Raw genomic sequence first — 22,062 nt, forward strand, 5'->3', positions numbered from 1 at the left:
TGATGTAGTCCCATTTGTTAATTTTCTCTTTAGCTTCCATTGCCCTAGGGGCAGTGTCAGTGAAAAAGTTCTTTTGGCATATGTCTGAGATTTTGTTGCCTGTGGATTCCTCTAGTATTTTTATGGTTTCCCGTCTTATGTTTAAGTCCTGTATCCATTTTGAGTTTATTTTTGTGTATGGTGTAAGTTGGTGATCTAGTTTCATTTTTTTGCATGTGTGTGTCCAATTTTCCCAACACCATTTATTGAAGAGACTGTCTTGATTCCATTGTATGTTCATGCCTCCTTTGTCAAATATTAATTGAGCATAGTGGTTTGGGTCGATATCTGGATTCTCTATTCTGTTCCATTGATCTATATGTCTGTTCTTGTGCCAGTACCAGGCAGTTTTGAGAACAGTGGTTTTGTAATACAGCTTGAAATCTGGTATGGAGATCCCTCCTACTTTATTCTTCTTTCTAAGGATTGCTGCGGCTATTCGGGGTCTTTTTTTATTCCAGATGAATTTTTGGAGAGTTCTTTCTAGGTCTGTGAAATATGCTGTTGGTATTTTGATGGGGAGTGCATTGAATCTGTAGATTGCTTTGGGTAGTATGGACATTTTAATGATGTTGATTCTACCAATCCATGAACATGGTATGTTCTTCCATCTGTTTACGTCTTCCTCTATCTCTTTTTTCAGTGTGCTGTAGTTTTCCGCGTATAGGTCTTTTACCTCCTTAGTTAAGTTTATTCCTAGGTATCTTAATTTTTTTGGTGCGATGGTAAATGGGATTTCTTTTTTAGTCTCTCTTTCTTTAAGTTCACTATTGGTGTATAGAAATGCCATAGATTTCTTGGCGTTAATTTTGTATCCCGCTACATTGCCGAATTCATTTATTAAGTCTATTAGTTTTTTGATGGAATCTTTTGGGTTTTTTACGTACAATATCATGTCATCTGCAAATAAGGACAGCTTCACTTCTTCTTTTCCAATTTGGATGCCTCTTATTTCTTCTTCTTGCCTAATTGCGGTAGCTAATACTTCCAGTACTATGTCAAACAGGAGTGGTGAGAGTGGGCATCCCTGTCTTGTTCCTGTTCTTAGGGGAAATGGTTTTAGTTGTTGCCCATTGAGTATGATGTTTGCTGTGGGTTTATCATATATAGCTTTTATTATGTTGAGGTATGATCCTTCTATTCCCACCTTGTTGAGAGTTTTTATCAAGAAAGGGTGTTGGATTTTGTCAAATGCTTTTTCTGCATCTATTGATATGACTATGTGGTTTTTATCTCTCAGTTTGTTTATGTGATGTATCACATTTATTGATTTGCGGATATTGTACCATCCTTGCATTCCTGGGATAAATCCTACTTGGTCATGATGTATGATCTTTCTGATGTATTGCTGGAGCCGATTTGCTAGGATTTTGTTGAGAATTTTGGCATCTATGTTCATGAGGGATATTGGTCTGTAATTCTCTTTCATTGTGTTGTCTTTATCTGGTTTTGGTATTAGGGTGATGCTAGCTTCATAGAAGGAGCCTGGAAGTGTTCCTTCCTCTTGAATTTTTTGGAATAGTCTGAGGAGGATAGGTTTTAGTTCTTCCTTGAAAGTTTGGTAAAACTCTCCTGTGAAGCCGTCTGGCCCCGGGCTTTTGTTTGCCGGAAGCTTTTTGATGACTGCTTCAATTTCTTCCATAGTTATTGGCCTGTTGAGCTGTTTAGATTCTTCCTGATTGAGTTTTGGAAGGTTGTATTTGTCTAGGAATATGTCCATTTCCTCCAGGTTGTCCAGTTTGTTGGAATAGAGTTGTTCGTAGTATTTTGTAACAATCCTTTGTATTTCGTCAGGGTCTGTTGTTATTTCACCTCTTTCATTTCTGATTTTGTGTATTTGGGTCCTCTCTCTTTGCTTCTTGGTGAGCCTGGCTAGAGGTCCATCAATCTTGTTTATCTTTTCAAAGAACCAGCTCTTGGTTTTGTTGATCTTTTGTATTGTTTCTTTGGTCTCTATGTCGTTTATCTCCGCTCTGATTTTTATTATTTCTTTCCTTCTGCTTACACTGGGCTTTTCTTGTTGCTCTCTCTCTAACTCTTTGAGTTGTTTGGTTAGGTAATTTATTACCATTGTTTCTTGTTTTTTGCAGTAGGCTTGTAGAGCTATGAACTTCCCTCTCAGGACTGCTTTCGCTGTGTCCCATAGATTTTGGATTGTTGTGTTTTCATTGTCATTTGTTGCCATGATGTTTTTTATTTCTTCCTTGATGTCTTTGGTAACCCAGTCATGGTTTAATAGCATGCTGTTTAGTCTCCATGTGTTTGATTTCTTTGGGTTGTTTTTATTGTAGTTGATTTCCAATTTTATGCCACTGTGATCTGAGAAGAAGCTTGATATGATTTCTATCTTCTTGAATTTGGAGAGACTTTGCCTATGTCCTAACATATGGTCTATCTTTGAAAATGTCCCATGTGCACTTGAGAAGAATGTATATTCTGTGGCTTTGGGGTGAAATGTTCTGAAGATGTCGATTAATTCCATCTGGTCTAGTGAGTCATTTAGGATTGATGTTTCTTTGCTGATTTTTTGTTTAGAGGATTTGTCCAATGGTGATAGTGGGGTATTGAAGTCTCCTACTATAATTGTATTGCTGTCAGTCTCTCCTTTGATATCTTCCAGGAGTTTTTTAATGTATCTTGGTGCTCCTGTGTTGGGTGCATATATGTTTACCAGAGTTATTTCTTCTTGTTGGATTTCTCCTTTTAGTATTATGAAGTGGCCTTCATTATCTCTTGTTATGTCCTTCACTTTGAGATCTAATTTGTCAGATATAAGTATTGCTACCCCAGCTTTTTTTTCATTTCCATTCACCTGGAAAACCTTTTTCCATCCCTTTACTCTCAGTCTGTATGCGTCCTTTTTTTTGAGGTGGGTTTCCTGTAGACAGCAGATATATGGGTTTTGTTTTCTTATCCAATCTGTTACCCTGTGTCTTTTGATTGGGGCATTCAATCCATTTACATTTAAAGTTATTATTGATAGGCACTTATTTGTCACCATTTTTATTCTATACCCCTGTGTTCCTTCTTTGCTTCCTATTTCTTTCTTTCTTTTTTTTTTTTTTTTTACAGCAGACCCTTTAGCATTTCTTTCATTGCTGGTTTGGTGGTGATAAACTCCCTTAGCCCTTTTTTGTCTGTGAAGCTCCTGATTTCACCTTCAATTTTGATTGATAGCCTTGCTGGGTACAGTATTCTTGGATTGAGACCCTTCCTTTGCATGACTTTGTATATTTCATTCCATTCCCTTCTGGCTTGATGAGTTTCTGTTGAGAAATCAGTTGCTAGTCTGATGGGGGTTCCTTTGTATGTAACTGTCTGTCTCTCTCTGGCCGCTTTTAAGATTCTTACTTTGTCGTTGGTGTTTGCCAACTTAATTATAATGTGCCTTGGCGTCGGTCTTTTGGGGTTCATTTTGCTTGGAACTCTGTGAGCTTCTTGGATTTGTGTGGGTTTTTTCTTCCCTATATCAGGGAAGTTTTCTGTTATTATTTCTTCTAACAGGTTTTCTATTCCTTGCTCCGTTTCCTTTCCTTCTGGTACCCCTATTATCCTTATGTTGTTTTGTTTTGTGTTGTCCCGAAGTTCCCTTAGGCTCTCCTCATGCTTTCTAATTTTTGTTTCTAGAAGCTGTTGTAATTGGGTATTTTTTTCCATCTTGTCTTCTAGCTCACTTATGCGGTCCTCTGCTTCTTCTAGTCTACTCTTGATGCTTTCTATTGAGTTCTTTACAGCAGCGATGTCATTTTTCATTTCTTCTTGGTTCTTCTTCATTTCCTCTTGGTTCTTACTCATATTGTCGAATTTGTCTTCCATCCTTTTCAGCCACCTTATGACCATTTCTCTGAATTCTTTCTCTGATAGGTTGTTTGCCTCTAGTTCGTTTACTTCCTTTTCTGGTGATGCCTGCTTCTCTTTCCTGGGGGGGCTAATTCTTTGTTTCCCCATGGTCTCTCTTCTCCGGATGTCTGGTTATATAGTTCTCTCTCTCCGGCATTGATTTAAAGGTACAAAATACAACACAACCAGGCACAACACACAAGGCACTAAACAGAATTGTATTCACGATATTAATAACCTCCAATAAAGGTAACCACCGGAGAAAGACAAATTAGGGAATAGGAGTGGAAGAGGGAGAGTAAAAAGAAAGAACAAAAAAAAAAAAAAAGAGTGTGAATCTGAACTTGGGAGAAGAGCAGAAAGAAAAAAGAAAAGAAAAATGAGTAAGAGAGGCAAGAACAATACTAAGAGAGAAAAGGGGAACAAACTATATATATGGGGAGTAGACTCCGCTAGAACAACCACTAATCCCAGCAAATTCCAGCAACATGAGCCTGGAGATTAATACAAACTGCAACAGCAACTAATATCAAGTGAGGCAAGGGAAAACAAAAGTAATAAAAAAAAAACAAAAACAAAGCAAACAATAGAACCAACCAAACAAACAAAAAGTATAATCAAAACAATCTCATAAAAAAAGCATAAAAATTCAATCTAATCAACATTCAAGCAAACAACAACAAAAGGCCAGAGAGAAAAATAATTTTTTTTTTTTTTTAGGGGAAAGGTTAGGAGGAGAGTGATGGCAAAATGTTAGCGTTGAGATAGGGTAAGGGAAAGATGCAAATAGAATGTAGGACACTAATCCCAAAATAAAAGAAAGAGAAAATCTAATGACATTTAAAACAAAAAAAAGTAAAATAATAGCAATAATAATGCTGATTGAAAATAAAAATGTAATAATTAAAAAGGTGATAATCGAGGAAAAAGAAAAATTTTTTTTCTTAAGTAAAAGATGCAAAAATGAAAATAAAAAAATTAGAATAAAAAAATTGAAAAAAAAATTGAAAAAAGAATTAAAAATTAAAAAATAGGAAGACTAAAATGTGCAGTAGCGGCTGTCATTCACTTCCTCTTTTATTCTGTTTGGTATGCCTGTTTCCCAGTCTGGGCGGTATTTCAGTTCAGCTTCATTCCTCTGCTCCTCCGTGTTGTAAGCCAATCCTGCTTTTTAAGCCGGCCGTGTCTTAATTTCTCGTATTTATTTTTGATTACACCAGAGACAATTAGCGTTTCAGCCCCTGGGTGGCAGTGTTTCTGAATTGACTTCTGGGCCTCTCTAGCTTTTTTTTTTTTTTTTCCCCTCTATGGCACTCACTACCGGTTTGTGGAGGTGTGCGCCTCACAGCTGCCTCTCCGATGGTCACACCCAGCTCTGTTCCCAGGTTCCGAAAAAACAACTTCCCCTGCAGTCTTTCAGGGTTTTTCCACCTGGGCTTTCCTATGCATTGGGCTTAGTAAGCAGAGTTGGAAAGAGCCCAAGTGTGCGGACAGTGGGTCTGTGCGCCAGATTAAGGAGCCCGCACTCCTTTGAAAATTCTTAGTCTGATCCTCCTCGTCAGATTAAAATGAGTTGATTTTAAGAGGTCACTTCAGTTAGCAGCTCAGTGGACCCCCTTCCACATTCACGGATCACGGCAGCTCCAACTGCCGCTGGTTTTTCTAGGCACAGACCTCCCGGTTCCCGCCGGTCCCACGGCTCGCGCGCTTCCCTCCCACCGCGGGGATTAGAAACCACACCTTATTTCAGGCGAAATCTGACCTTTCCGTGGTTCAGTGAAGGGTTCCTTTGAATCCGAATGTTTGCGTCGATAGGGGACCGGTGTTCTGGTGCTCGCAGCTGTTCAGTGTTTGCAGTTGTCGCGGAAAGTCAGGTTTCCAATAAAATCCTCCTTTCCTTGCAAGATGGCGAGGCGCCGGGTGAGCCCGCAGCTCCGGGAGGGAACCCAGCCCCTGTCAATGCTGTCTCTCCACAATTTGTTATTTAAAAATAGAGATGAAGACTGAGAACTGGGAAGGGAATAACACATTGTTCATAAAATATTTATTAATACTTAATCAAATTTATTATATGCTTCAGTATTACAATATGACTTGTAATTCATATGAATGGTTAAGTGTACATTTTTAGGAGTATATTTTTTAAAATCACCTTGTTGTAATTTTGCTACTTTATATATTTCAGGTGTGATTTTATCATATATTGCATTCAGTATTTTAGCATAACTTATTTGATCCACCCAGCCACATTTTGAAATGGGCAGTTAATCAAATCTTATTGTCTTATACAGAAATGAAAACACCTTTAACATAAAGATCAACAAAATTTCACAAATATGAAACCATGACCCAGTTTCCTCAATGACATTGCAGTCCTTTTAACTAGCTCTAAAGTTACTCAAACTTCTGTTTTATTAAAATGCTTATCTGTATTTATGTTATTGACACGTTAAGTGAAAACTGTGACTTTCCATTAATATAGTACCAACTGCCATCAAATATAAATTTTTCTTAAAATTAATTTTATTTTATACAAATCATGAATAACCCGAGGAAAGCATATAGATGCTACTCAAATGCAGAATTATTTGTAATCGACCATAGCAGTATTTGAAATAACCCTCAACCTTGAATGTCCATAAATCATAAGTGCAATTTTAAGTATAATTTTGTTTTATAATTTTATCTAAATAAAAACACATAAAATACTATGCATGTTTAATATTTAACATTTTTAATATGTTTCACAAACATCTCAGTTATGACTCACAATATTTGGCTTTATCTGGCACTTGGGAAAACTCAAACACCAACTTTAGGTTTCTAAACAATACATACCTTTAAAATACTAAATAGTTCTCAATACTTTCCTTTAAAAATTTAATACAGCTGATGCTATTTGCAGATCGCATATGAGAAAAACGACTATAAATAAGAAAACAGACAAAAACAAGCAAACAAAACAACACTTGTGACTATACGCTTAAGACGTCCAACCCTAGTCAGTGTGGCTCAGTTGGTAGAGCATCATCCCATGTACTGAAAAGGTATGGTTGGATTCTAGTCAGGGCACATGCCTGGGGTTGCTGGCTCAATCCCTAGTAGGGAGCATGCCTCCAGGAGGCAGCTCATTGATGTACATAAATGTTTTTCTCTCTCCCTCTCTCTTTCTCTCTAAAAATCAATTTAAAATATTTTTAAAATGATCTTAAAAAATTCCATAAATTACTACTTTGCCTGATTTGAGAAAGAAAATTTATAATGAGAACCATCAGCACTTAATTTTAAATGCTTTGTCTCTCTCAGATAAAGGATGGTAAGGGCTACCCAACAAGGAAAACAGTTTTCAGCTAAACATGAATTGCATGTTCATGATAACATAAAGGAATACCTGGATCCCTGACTCCTTTTAGACTGTGTGCTTGAACTTTCTTCTTGAGCACATTGTAGCTACCATTGTACTCCTCTCACATTCCTTAACCAGACAAAATATTCCAGCCAAATGTTATTCACACAAGTCTGTTTCCCACCCCATCTTTTCTTCTTCTCTGGAGAAATGTTTATGAATAGTGAGTGGAAAGGATAATGCAAAACAATAAAATTTAATAAAGAATAGTAGAAGTCAACCATGCAAGAAGAATTATAAAAATAAGTTTACATTTGTTTAATATATAACATTTGCATTTCTGATATAGCCATGTCAGCAAAATACAAACAATACTTAGAAATGTGGGTCATTATTTTCATGTTTTCCTGAGCTAATATACTTTATGTTTAGTAAGCATTTTTGAGTAGTGCATAAATTTAACTAATCCAAAAATTACATAATAGGATAATTTTGATTTTTTTTGACAAACAATTATTTCATTAATCAAATTAAGGAAAACTTTTTTAGGGCCTCAAGTACAAACCTCATTTTTTAAATATTTATTCAATTTAATTGTGCATTTTACAAAATGGCTTTAGAATAAAATATATAAATGAGGGAAAATAAGGTGTTAGTAATATGATATAACTGGATGTGCTAGGGTAGTGTTTTGGGAAAGGATTTCATACATATAGGAGAATCAAATGTATAATTTCTCAATAGCACTTTGTAATTATTGCACTTCTGGTTCATTGGGGTTAAGAAATATTAAGAATATGAATTGTTAGATGTGCAGATTTCAAGAAAAAAAAATTGAATGCTTGTAGTCAATGAAAGTGATCATCTCTGAAAATGACTAATAATGATAGCAGAAAAGTGAAAAGATAACCTATCAAGTAGATTTGAGAGCCAAAATAGTGCTCCCCCAAAAATACCTGTTACCTCCCTCCAAAACAAACAAACAAACAAACAAACAAACCCTAAAACCAAACAATCTGGCAACTTCGAAGTCCTGGAGTACAAAGGAAGTAGGTAGGACAGCCATGTGCACAGGTATGATGGTAGAACTCCCAACCTGAGCAGAATAAGATATCAAAATTGCTGACCTTTTTTCCACATTAAAACAACCCAAGGTAATGTATAAAATACTTAAGCACCCCAAGATGAAGCAACTTTGTAGATAACGTCAATTCAAACCAGGTCTATGTGAACACGCTCCTCCATACTGTTGCAATAAAATCTGTCCAGTGAGAAGTTATATTCCCTGAGACTTATCCCCTTCAATTTCTCTATTTTCCTGATTGAAGTAAAGCACAAAGGGAGAAAATATGTAAAGTCATTTACAAAAGTCACAAGATTATGACTTTGTTCATAATTTTGTTTCTGATCATGCAAGTTGTATGAGGCTTTGAAATCCAAATAAAAAAGACATAAAAAGGGCATTCCAATTCACGTCCACATATCCATGATACGATTTGCACCATAAATAGAGGTCTAAAGATTCTGTTTGTATTCATAGAAATGACATACCAATTTGTTTTAGCTTCTCAGTCATCAGAGCAAAGGAAGAAGCATGATCACTTTGATAAAATAAAAATAAATACTTTGCTTAACAAAAACACAGGTTTTTTATACTAAAATCTGAGAAACAATATTTTCCAACATCTGAGAAAATGTTTCTAAATATTTGAATATTTGTAAGACACCATATGATGTACTTCACACATCTTCACTAATATGTCAAAAGTGGATATCATAACACATTTCAGAAGTATTTTTGTCTGATTTCAATTCAAATGATGTCCAGACAAACAGATTACTAATAATTTCATTAAAGAACAGAATAATAAATCTATGAATCAAACTCAATTGGGCTCAGGGTGCATTTAATTAAAAGGAAATGGTATTATCAATGCTAAGAGTAATTGTACTATGTAAAGGTACCTATTATAAAATACTTAATTCTGTAATGGGAAAATGAATATATATGTGGTATTTATGATATACAGTTTGCCAAATTATGTTTTTTACAGTGGAAGCTTGGAAAACTTGTATAAAAGTATGAGTTGATTGTATTTATTTATTTATTTTATTTTATTTTCCTCACAGAAAAAATATCCTAAAACAGTGACAGGCTGTTTTAATCTCCATAGCAAGTACTGGGAGTGATTAAATTTATACAGTTGGTTAGGAACAGAGTTATAAATTATAATATACTGAAAATATGGAATATACACTATAATTACAGTCAAGAAATTTAAGCTCCTGTGTATAAATGTGTGTCAAGGGAATGTTCAGAATAAGTCAAGGTTTTTACTCAGGAAACACTTCCTTGTTCTTTCCAAATGATCCTATCTAATAAAAGAGAAACAGAGAAACGTGCAAATTGACTGTACCTCTGCTACACACATAAGCCACGCCCACCAGCCAATCAGGAGTGAGTATGCAAATCAACCCAACCAATATGGCAGTTAATTTGCCTATCCAGGCACAGAGCGAAGACTGAAGACAGAGTAGAAGGAAGCCAAGCGCTGCAGAAGGGAGCAAAGCTGCAGAGAAGCAAGCGGGGCGGTGGAGAAGGGAGGGAAGCAAGTGGTGCTGCAGAGACGGCCCCAGGAAGCCCTATTCTTGCAGGAATTTTCCTGCAACAGGCCTCTAATAGCTTTATAAAAATAGTAGATTTAAAACAATTTAAGTACTGAAAATGAGAACTACTGACATTTTTGGTTCTGACCTGACATCCAGTGGGTCTACTAAAGAAGGGGTGGGCAGGTGAAAATGGAAAAAAATGATGGCCCTTGATGTTGCACTTCATTTTTCACTGGTTCTCCTGTAGATATTTTTCTGACATTTCTAACAGTGAGCCCTTAAAGTCTGAAATATACTTAGCACTCAAAAAACATAAACTGTGCTTTTCTTGTATTTGCAAGGCATGTATGACATTGTTTAATGATTAATAAATTCTAAGACTATCAAATTCCCCAGGTATAGCTTGACATTTTGTTTGCTAAAACAGTTGTGTTATAATTTTTAGAGGACAACCAGAATTTTCTTTCAGGAGAAAGAGAGAGAGAGAGAGAGAGAGAGAGAGAGAGAGAGAGAGAAAATATGCAGGGTCCCAGTAATATGGCATATATTAGAATAAGGAGTAATTTGATGATAGCAAAGTCTAAATTGCAATGTAAATCAATTTCTTTTGGTAACTACCAAAAAGACAGGTAACCCTTCTAAAAATAATAAAATGATGTAAATGAAATTACCTTAAATCTGTTGCCTTTTTTGAAACACTCAAAAAATCCTATGAATTTGCTAATATAAATAATTATTGAGCAAGTAAATAAATGACAAAGAATATACAAATCTGCCATGTAGAATTCCAAATCACTAATGCAATTAATCTGCCCTCAAGGAAACAGAGCATAACTTCCCACTCCTTAAGTGTAGCTGTGCATCAGGACTTCCAGAAACACAGCTTGGACAAGGGAAGTAAAAAAGTAATGTTAGCCCTAGCTGCTTTGGCTCAATGGACAGAGCATTGGCCTGAGGACTGAAGGGTCCCAGGTTCCATTCCAGTCAAGGGCACATGCCTGGGTTGCAGGCTCGATCCCCAGTAGGGGACGTGAAGGAGGCAGGCAATCAATGATTCTCTCTCATCATTGATGTTTCTATCTCTCTCTCCCTTTCTCTTCTCTGGAATCAATAAAATATATAGATAGATATAGATATAGATATAGATATAGATATAGATATAGATATAGATATAGATATAGATATAGATATAGATATAGATATAGATATAGATATAGATATACTAGATATAGATATAGATATACTAGATATAGATATACTAGATATAGATATACTAGATATAGATATAGATAGTAATTTTAAAGTGAAGAAACCTGATAAATACTACTTCTACCAACTAATCAAAATTAACAACAACAGTGATGTCATGTTGATAGTATGTACACTAGATATAATGTGATGAGCCCAAAGATCATAATCTTAGTGTATCCATATTTAGACAAATCCCAATTGAGGGACATTTTACAAAATACTTAGCCAATACTCTTTAAAATTGTCAGTCATCAAAAACAAGGAAAATCTGCCTGGCCAATGTGTCTCAGTGGTTATATCAACCTATGAACCAGGAGGTCACGAATGGATTCCCAATCAGGGCAAAAACCAGGGTAGCAGGCTCCATCCCCTGTAGGAAGAGTGCAGAAGACAGCCAATCAATGACTATCTTCACTGACATTTCCCTCTCTCACTCCCTCTCCCTTCTCATATATATATATATATATATATATTTAAAAATGCCAGGAAAATATGAGAAACTGTGAAAACCAGGAGGAGCCCAAAGAGACGTAGTGACTAAATGAAATGCGGTATCCTCTCTGGGATCCTGAAACAGAAAAAGGATGTTAGGTAAAACAAAAAACAAAAAACTCAAAGAAAATGTGAGTAAAAGTATGAATTTTAGTTAATAAAAGTTTAACAGCCCTGACCGGTTTGGCTCAGCGGATAGAGCGTCGGCTTGTGGACTCAAGTGTTCCAGGTTCGATTCCGGTCAAGGGCATGTACCTTGGTTGCGGGCACATCGCCAGTAGGAGGTGTGCAAGAGGCAGCTTATCGAAGTTTCTCTCTCATCGATGTTTCTAACTCTCTATCCCTCTCCCTTCCTCTCTGTAAAAATCAATAAAATATATTTTTAAAAAAAGTTTAACAATATTGGTTCATTATTTTAACATGTGTACCCTTTTAATGTAAAATGTTAATAACTGGGAAAAACAACTGTACTGTATGAGAAATTTCTGTACAATATTGCAAGTTTTCTATAAATGTAAAACTTATTTTTCTTATTCTAAGAAAAAAACATTTATTTCCCCTATGAATTACTAACATATTAATTTAGTTTTAATTTCTAGTGTGTCAATTATATTATTTATTTATATTTCCATTAAAGAAAGATAGATAGATGATAGAAGAAATATAATATTTACTTTATGGATTTCATTGGCAGTTTTTGTACCTATCTAATAAAATGCATTCTTTTTTCAATGTAACTGAATTTATAAATGAAATATGGTAATATATCAGATTGTTAATATGATACCACTTGTCTATTAAAAAATAAAACAGCATAGATTTGTAATCTTCTACAATGTTAGTTTTTTCTCCCCATTCTATTTTACATGTTTTCATTCCAATGCAGTGTAAGTTTAACTATATTCTTATGTAGAAAATCAGAGTTTAAGTCTACTGCTACATGTTTTAAAAGCTCAACTGCTCTAGTATTTACATAAAGTGAGACTATAGATAAAAGTAGCACACATTGATGATAACTATTCAAAAATCATTTCCTTTTTATTCCCCCAGTTGATTCAAGGGAGGTTTACTTTAATTTTATAATTCTAATTTAAATAGGCTCAAAATCAATCAGTGAGGTTTTAGCCCATTGCTAATTATTGAGTTCAGCATGATTAAATTTTTCCCAAGGAACCATACAAAAAATAATTTGGGGAAATTTTTAGTAAAAACTTATTTACTGATGCAAAAGATCTACAATAATAAAAGAAAAAGATGAAAATTGACCATACCTCCATGACACCCATCAGCCAATCAGGAGTGAGTATGCAAATTAACCCAACAAAAATTAATTTGCATACACAGGCATGGATCAGTGGGCAGGGAGGGAGGGACGCCTGCAGTGAAGGGGAGGGCGGGGGGCAGAGGGAGCTACAGGAGCAGTGCTCTGGCTGGGAGCGAGGACTTGCAGGCTCCCGGGCCGCCAGGAGCGAAGCCAGGGGAAGGAAGGCCTATTCTTGCACGAATCTTCGTGCAATGGGCCTCTAGTGTATATATATATGAAGGAATAGTTTCTCTTGTGATGAGTGTCTTGCTGACTGAATCTGAAACTTGACACTATGACAACTATGAGGGAAACAGCAAGTCACTTGACATGTCTATTTCCTGATGTGATGAGCTTTTCAATTAATCATTTCTGGAGACAGCCTTCCTCTGGATTTGTCAAGAGAGATAAATATTTCCTTATTATTTGAGAAAAGTTCTCAGGGTTTTATGATATTGTATTCATAGGATCCTTAGGTACCCATATTTTTACCCAAGTATAAGCTATTTTTAGCCAATTTTCTATGGTACCTAACTTGAAAACATTTAGATTTCCCTTCTCAGTACAGCTAAAACCATTTGAAAACTTTATGCCTTGAAAGTTAACTTTGAGCGAAAGTATAAAATTACTTTATTTTTTCATTAACAGTAGTCATGTACTTTTTTGGTTCTCTTTTAAGTCAAAAATTTGGCAGATTTTTGCCTTTTACCATCTAAGTCCATAAGAAAAATGGCCAGGTTATAACTATAAAGAAATACATCATGCATGAGGTAGTTCAAATTGTGTTCATTCAAGCTCAACACTGGCTAATATTCCATTTGTGCCTTTTGGCTTTTACAAATGGATCATTTCATTGGATATATTCCTGGTTGAAAAAAATAGAACATTTTAAATTGTTTGAAACATTACTTATTTCTTTAAAATTTACATCAAAAATTACCAATAAGTAACTTTTAAAAATTAGTCTATAGTTAAACTGTGAGAAGTCAAAAGTTTTTCTTTTTTCTTTTTTTTAATAGGAAAGAATGGATAGATGCTGAAAGATGAGACAGAGGGTGTTATCAAAATTGTTATGAAATACAGGAATAGACCCCATATTTAAATCTGGACTAAAAAGTTGTTATCTCTACAAACAAATATTTTAAGTATCCTATAGCTTATCACACTGATATAATATCTCTGAATCACTTTTCAAGTGTTGAACTGGGAAGATAAAAATACAAACATGCGCGCGCACACACACACACACACACACACACACACCACATACACACACCCACATGCCATTTTAATATTAGTTTTACACATATAAAACTATTTTAACAATATTATGACCATGATAATAGCATATGTGAAGTTGCCATGACTGTAATATGTTCTGTATATTATAAATTCTAAGAAAGAAGTTAATATGTAACACATTTTCTCAAATTATAATATCCTCTCTTGTTGATCTTGTGAATAAAGTTTGAATTAAAGCCCTCAGATATTATTCATAGGTATTAGTAAACTCTAGTTATTTTTATTAACATTTGAGCATCCGTTTAAAGGAAGAAACATAATTTCTGCTGAAGTGGATACATATAATTTAGTTGAAACTTCATTTGTATGTACTAGATGATTTTGAACATTACATGAAGAATGGGCAGAGGAACTGAACAGATATTTTTCCAAAGAAGACGTTCAGATGACCTACAGCCACATGAAACGAGGTTCAGCATCACTAATTATCACAGACATGCAAACTAACACCTCAATGCAATATCACCATACCTATCAGATTGACTATTAGCAAAATGACAACAAATAACAAATGTTTTCAAGGATGTTGAGAAAAAGGAAATTTTGTGCATGTTGGTGGGATTGTAAATTTTGCAGTCACGATGGAAAAAAATATGGGAGTTTCTCAAAAAGTTAAAACTAGAGATATCATAAAACTCAACAATTCCACTTCTGGATATTTACTTGAAGAAAATAAAAACACTAATTTTTAAAGATATATGCACCCTTATGTTCACTGCAGCCTTATTTACCATCACCAAGATATTGAAGCAACCTAGATTTTCATCAGCAGGTTAATGAATAAAGATGATGTGGTTCATATATGATATGAAATATTACTCAGCCATAAAAACTGAAATCTTGAAATCTGAGACAACATAGATGGACCTAGAGGGTATTATGCTAAGTGAAATAAGAGAAGGACAAGCACAGTATTATTTCACTTATATATGGAATCTAAAAATAAAACAAATGAACAAAAAATATAAAACATAAACAAAATTCATAGATATAAAGGTCAAACTGATGGTTGCAGAGTGGAAGGGCAGTGGGATGGGTGAAAAATGTGAAGGGGAATAAAAAGTACAAACTTTAAGTTATAAAATAAATCACTGGGATTTAATGTACAACATAAGGAATACCATTGTAACTTTGTATGGTGACAGATGGTTACTATACTTATTGTGGTGATCACTTCATTATGCATATAATATTGTAAGTTAACTTTAATTAAAAAAGCAAGATGCTGGACTTTATGGACTTATGTTTATCTTGACTATAAATCTAGGTTCAAATTATATCTAGCAGATTGGCCTAAAGTTTTGAGAAACACAATCGTACATGTTATGTTATGTTGTAAGCAGAGTTTCATAACCCTCTGCCCTTAACGTGCAGGTTGCTTGGAATTAAAGGAAGACACCATTGAAAACCTCCTCGCTGCAGCCTGCCTTCTTCAGCTGCCCCAGGTAGTAGAAGTGTGCTGCCATTTCCTCATGAAGCTTTTGCATCCATCCAACTGCTTAGGAATCCGAGCATTTGCAGATGCTCAAGGGTGCATTGAGTTAATGAAGGTGGCTCACAGCTACACAATGGTAAGAAAATTTAATATTTTAATGATAGAGACATAGCTGTAGTATCAAAGGCTAAAATAATTACCGACATTGCATTGAACTACTTTTTAAATTTTAACATAAATTTTGAATGATTGGCACCTTTTTTATTATGGAATACAATGCAAAACATTACATAATGGACTTTATAATGGCTTTATTAATATTTTATAGGCAATACAGATATAAATATTGTCTATTTTAGATTTTATAAGTTGTTTAAATGATTTTTTTTAACTGTTCCTGGAATATCTATCTTTATACACCAGCTTTCACACCTACCCTTTTTTCCCATTTATTTAATTGTTTATTGAAGGGCTAGCAGTTTATGCCATTAAAATTTTTCTTTTGCATTTTTCTTACAACCTCTCCACTATGGACTGAGATGTATCAAGCAAAAATTTATGTTCAATTTCTACCTCCACTGTGATGATATTTGGAGATGGGTATTTATAGAGATACTAAAAATCATTTGAGTTGTACACTTTAAGGTGTGATTTTTTTTTTTTTTACATTATCTTTATTCTAGAAGAGAATTACAACAGTTTTATCCTCATCATTTTTCATACCCTAGAAATAATCATTTTAAAAACACTTAATACAGTCTCTGGCATATAGCAAGCCCTATAAAAAATGCTAGCCATTTTTGCTATTGTTAATATTAACTTTATTAATGATTTGATTATTATTACTGGAACAACCAATTTTAAAGTATAGAACTTTCCCTTTCCAAGTCAGGAGAATAATTCATATAAGATAAAACTCATTAAGCTTTATTATTGCTATTTATTAAAAAGCTCTTATTTTGACATTAAACACTTTTTCAAACCACTAATAACATTTAGTCATTTAAAAGTCTTCCAATTATTTTTCTTAGATAAAATTTCAATATTATGTTAATTTCCTTCTTTAATTCTTTAAGCAGATTAGTAAATCACGTGAAAATGTAGAAATACAAGGAAAGATACATGCTTTATAATTCTATCATCAAATTCTTCTTTCAAAATTTTTCATGACTGGATACTGTACTACTATTGAAATTACATGAACCATATGAAATCAATGTAAACAAATATTTCATCAACTGAAATATCAAAGTCCAACTGTAGTCATTTAATTATGCACATTTTATTATAATTAGGATCTCCTGGTTTAGCTAAGCCAAAGAATAATATGGCTCCATATCCAGAGGGATAATGGTCCCTTCTGGTCCAGTTTGAAATTAATTTAGTAATAAAAATGTTTTTCTTGCAGCTGCTTAGACTGTTCTGCAATTTGTCATACAATAGTAGCAATCTTTTTTAGGCACTTAAAAATGTATGGCTTACAGTAAAATGTATTTAAAACAGAAACTAGAAGAGCTCTAGCTAACATGTCAAAATTCAAATGATTTTTCATTTCATTTAAATTTAGTTAAATTTAAATGAAATTTCATGTCTATTGAAATTTAAATGATTTCAAATTATTTTAGAGGCAAAAGCTCTAGTATTCTCTAGATGTGTATAGGTTGCTATTTTAGTGAAGAAAATGTATTGAACAGTTGTCTTTCTAGACAGTTTTCTCTCAGTTCCATAAAATTCTGACATGAATGCTTGTATATCATATTATAACTTCTCACCACATATTTGCTTCTGATCCTTATTTACCCATGCATATGTCCTCATGCAATCTATTCAGTCTGTGCTTTGTGAGGAAACCTATTATGCTATGATTTTTTTTTCTTGTTAACTATGTTATAGCAAATCATCCCAATTTTCCTATTACCTCCAGGACTGAATTAACTTTTTTATTTGCTATAATTATTTATTTGTTTATTTCAAAAAAATAAGATTTATTTGTTTAAATTTTTAATTTTCTTGCTAAGATTTTTTAGATATGAACTTGGTCTTTAAAGTCTAGATATTAACTTGCTGTCTATACTGGTATGTGTTTCCTATTTATATTATTTGCTAACTTTTCTTTAGAAATTTCACTCATTTATTTGGCTTCAGCTATTGATTTTTTGTGGATGATTCCAAAATCTATTTAGGGAAGGTGACCCAGCTTGGCAGTGGTTCATGTGCAAAAATACTGGAAATTTTTTATTGTGAGCTCAATATTAGCCAGAAGTGTGAAACTAATTTTAAAGCATTTAAAGTTTGGCTGCATAAATATAAAGATAGCAACAAAATAATTGAAGGAAATAGCCACCCTTTTTCTCTAGTAGTCAGATTTCATTATGAGACCTGTGTTTAATTCTGTACATCACATTTTTAAAAACATTGGAGAATGATAAGCAGAAACAGATGAAAATGTCAAGAATAGTAAATATTTTATCATTTCTTATGAAGAAAAGTTGGAAAAACTATGGGTGCCTGTGGATGAATACTATTAGGGAATGAAAATAACTGTCTTCATGTATTTGACACAACAAACTTGTATCTAAAACACTAGCATTTAAGTATTATTTTGTTTTTTTATTAATAGCGTAATTTGTTCAAAATGAATATATGAAAGAATAATATTAGAGTTTATCTGCTTTGCATGAGGATGAAAATTTCAGAGTCTAGTTTAGTTTTCTGATCTTTCTTTCTCTTCTGGGTTGTCTATTTACACTGATCACCTAGTGCCACTTCCCTCCAAGGTCAGCTCTGCCTTTAGAGGAGACTCCTTGAACTGCATTTCCCAGAAATCCTCTCTCCTTATGGTTCTGGGTTAGAATTTGCCAATAAGAGGCATTCACACAAGAAATGGAAAGTTAAATAGGACACCATTATTCTCCACACACAGTTGCAGGTACATATGTGGGCAGATGAAAAGTTGAAATAAATTTTAATGGAGTCCTTGAAAGTGACTTCCTTCACTACTGTAGAATGAAAAAGTTGATGGGAGCCTTCCATAGATTCTTATGGAATACAGTGCCTCTATGGAGTATTTTTGAGAAGAATTCCCATTAAACTGAAGGTTGAGATTATTAATAGAAATGTCCTTAACCTTGACTTCCACAGGGCTATACAAAAGCTGAGTAGGTCTCCAAATCTCTTTCTACAGTTTTCCTTACATAGAACGTGGAGTAGCTTGTCTTCTTAAGCTACGTTGTCTTCAACACATACCCCAAAATAGTAGTTCAAACTCCATATTTTGATATGCATGGGGCTCTCCATCTAGCTTCTAAACTGCTGCATGGACATATTTCCTAAAAAAAGGAATTGGTTTTACCCTTCTTACATATGTGCTGTGGATCCCTTTCGCTTGTACTTCACTTGTGATATTTCTTTTGTCTGGAATCTCTGGTATCTAATTCTAAGTGACCCTTCAGTTTCCAAATTAAATTAATCCATGCCTAAAAAATACCTTGAATCTTTTCATGGCATTCTTTTTTTATCATATTATTCCTCTTCTTAGGATTATGTTATGTCATCCTAAGCTCCCTTAAACAATTAGTTATCTATTTTATGTCTTTGTGACTGGTCTTCATAATTATACTGCAAACTCTTCTGTGAAAACGAGTAAGCTTTTCAATGAAATTGGTTTTGGCCCAACAATGCATTTAATACCTTGTAATGTATTAATTAAATCGCACAGTTCTTTGACTACTTTTTCAGGATTGTGATTCTTCACACTTCCGAATTCAGTCAACAAGATTACACATGGTTTTCCTCTTTCATTCCAATCATATTTCCTACCATTATTTTCCTGTTCACACAGTTCCAGCCACACTAACCTTCTTACTGTTTTTTACTACATCAAGCATACTATCACCTGATGACCTTTGTGCTTTTTTCTTCTCTTTGCCAGAAACACACTTTTACCAAATATTTATATCCTTTTTCCTCTGTATTATTCATATTTCTGCTCAAATGTCACTTCCACAGAAATCTTTCTGAATATCCTATATAATAAAGAAGTAATATGCAAATTAACCCTCACAAGATGGCTGCCTATGACCAGGCCAGCAGACTGGGCTGAGGGGACCCCACCCAGTGTACGAATTTCATGCACCGGGCCTCTAGTTGTATATAAAGTGACACTATCTTCAAAACTCTCTATTTCCTTATACTGCTTTATACACTTCACAGTGCTAATTACATCATGTCTTAATTATGCACATATATATATAATAGTTGTTGTTGTTGTTGTCTACTTCCCCCATTAATCTGGTAGCTCCTTGGTAGCATTGTTTTAAACTTCTACAGGGAGACTGGGATAACTCTAGCTTCTTCATTGTGTTTGATGATAACGGTTACCTCTACTGGTACTGGCCCTGCACAAGTGTATAGTATGTATCAGGTATGGTTCTCCATAGTAAACATACTTATTTAATTTAATCATTTCAAAACTCTTACAAGTTTTGTGTATATCCATTATTTAAAATAATTAAATAAGATTTAGGGGTGTTAAATAATTTACTCAAGAACAACAGACAGCCGAAACCGGTTTGGCTCAGTGGATAGAGCGTCGGCCTGCAGACTCAGGGGTCCCAGGTTCGATTCCAGTTGGGGGCATGTACCTTGGTTGCGGGCACATCCCCGGTGGGGGGTGTGTAAGAGGCAGCTGATCGATGTTTCTCTCTCACCGATGTTTCTAACACTCTATCCCTCTCTCTTCCTCTCTGTAAAAAATCAATAAAATATATTTTAAAAAAAAAAGAACAACAGACAGAGCATGGTATAATGTGGATTTTACTTCAAATTCCATGCTCTATCTAATACACTAATAAATATACCCATAATATCAAGTCAGATTTCTGTTATCCGAATATTTTTAGAGAAATTGATATCGTAAACCAAAAACATAGATGATACCAAAGAACTCCATATTTTGTTCCTTAGTTGTTGTTGTTCTTTTTAATTTCTCTGTTTTTTTACTCTCACTTTCTGACTAGTGCTACCAGCATGGCATAAAACATTTCGTAATGTTTACGCTGGAGGCAGAAGCAGTGGCAACAGGACTAATTAGATGCCACCATGTTCTATCAGTAGCCTTAAAAGGTTGAAGTCACAGAACTGGAGCATAAAAGCTTCCTGAGAGATTGTAAGAGTAGCTGCCTTTTCAAAGTCTGTTACACTAAAAAAAATCCTACACATGCATCATCCGTGTGTCCTTCACAGCCATTAGAGCAATGCCACAGAAAAAGAACAAGCTTGATTGATGTGTTTTTTGGTCATGATTTTGAAATAGCTGACATTCCTCATGGTTTCTAGCTAGCAGCATGCTTTTTATCTTTAACAAGAACCCTTCATATTGACCATAAATTAGAGTTTGCTTTGGGACAATAAATTTATTTGCTTTTCTAAGTCATTAAAATAAAGTTTACATCATCCATATTTTTCTTTTTTTTCTTCATGACTATGGTATAATGCATTAGTATTAAGATGTGTTTTAAATGTTGTCTTTTTCTTTTTTACATACATTACTTTGGGTTACTCCTTTCGTTGTCATATATACATATATGTGTGTGTGTGTGTGTGTGTGTATATATATATATATATATATATATATATATATATGCTCTGAGTAATAACTTTCAGTTAATATATAAGTACTAAGTTGAAAATTAGCAAAATTTGACTTTCAGAATTTTTTAATAAATTTATAAGAAATGAAGTTGTCAGGATGGGTACAAAGAGTAGCTTGGAGGACAACTGCCATTCATGCTTAATGTTCACAAACAGGAAGAAGCATGTGGAAGCCTAGCTAGAGAGGACCATTCTCTTATTCCTGTTTTTATTTTTCTTTCCTTGCTTTGTCCATAAATTAGACTCACAACTTTGTACAAGCAGTTTTTATTTGTGTTCTAACTTAGTCATTGGTAAAATTCCAGTGTACTCCCTAAGACTGAAAGTTTATTTAAGTAAAGGAGCTTTAAAAACTTACTTTTTATTATGCTTAGTGTCACACACAAACAATATATGCAGATTACACTGGAAAAATTGATAGGAATGTATAATAAGTAGTAATGTTATAACAAATAATTATCCACTCATAGCAATTGTAGTTTGACTATAGAGAGCTGTTAGTAAGGTTCTATAACATAACTATAATTAAATATGCATTTATAACAGTTTCAAAGGCTAATTATGCATATTCACAGATTATCCAATGAAAATTATAAGCTTTTTGAGGGTTCATTTTAGACACATCTATTCAGATGCTCTTCAAATATGTTACCTAAAAACCTAAAATGTTTTTTATGACCCAAACTAAGACCATTCTATTTTAAGAAATATGTCCTGCTTTTTTGTTGACAATGAAGGTGATAATAATATTGGTCTATTTGAAAAGCATTCCATTCATTTTAAGGATTCTTT

The 22,062-nt window shown here is 34.0% G+C and overlaps 1 protein-coding gene across 2 annotated transcripts in view; it reads left to right on the top strand.

Annotated features, from left to right (window-relative positions):
• Positions 1-22,062, top strand: part of KLHL1 (kelch like family member 1) — a gene marked incomplete at both ends in the record, with an annotated part of 354,832 nt that overhangs the window by 156,031 nt on the left and 176,739 nt on the right. For both annotated transcript variants that reach the window (XM_079778802.1, XM_079778803.1), the window contains one exon: positions 15,558-15,754. In XM_079778802.1, coding sequence (XP_079634928.1) covers positions 15,558-15,754 — 197 coding nt within the window. The remainder of the gene's footprint in view (positions 1-15,557; positions 15,755-22,062) is intronic.

This window comes from Cnephaeus nilssonii, assembly GCF_951640355.1.
Source record: "Cnephaeus nilssonii genome assembly, chromosome: 8".
Taxonomy (NCBI): Eukaryota; Metazoa; Chordata; class Mammalia; order Chiroptera; family Vespertilionidae; genus Cnephaeus; species Cnephaeus nilssonii.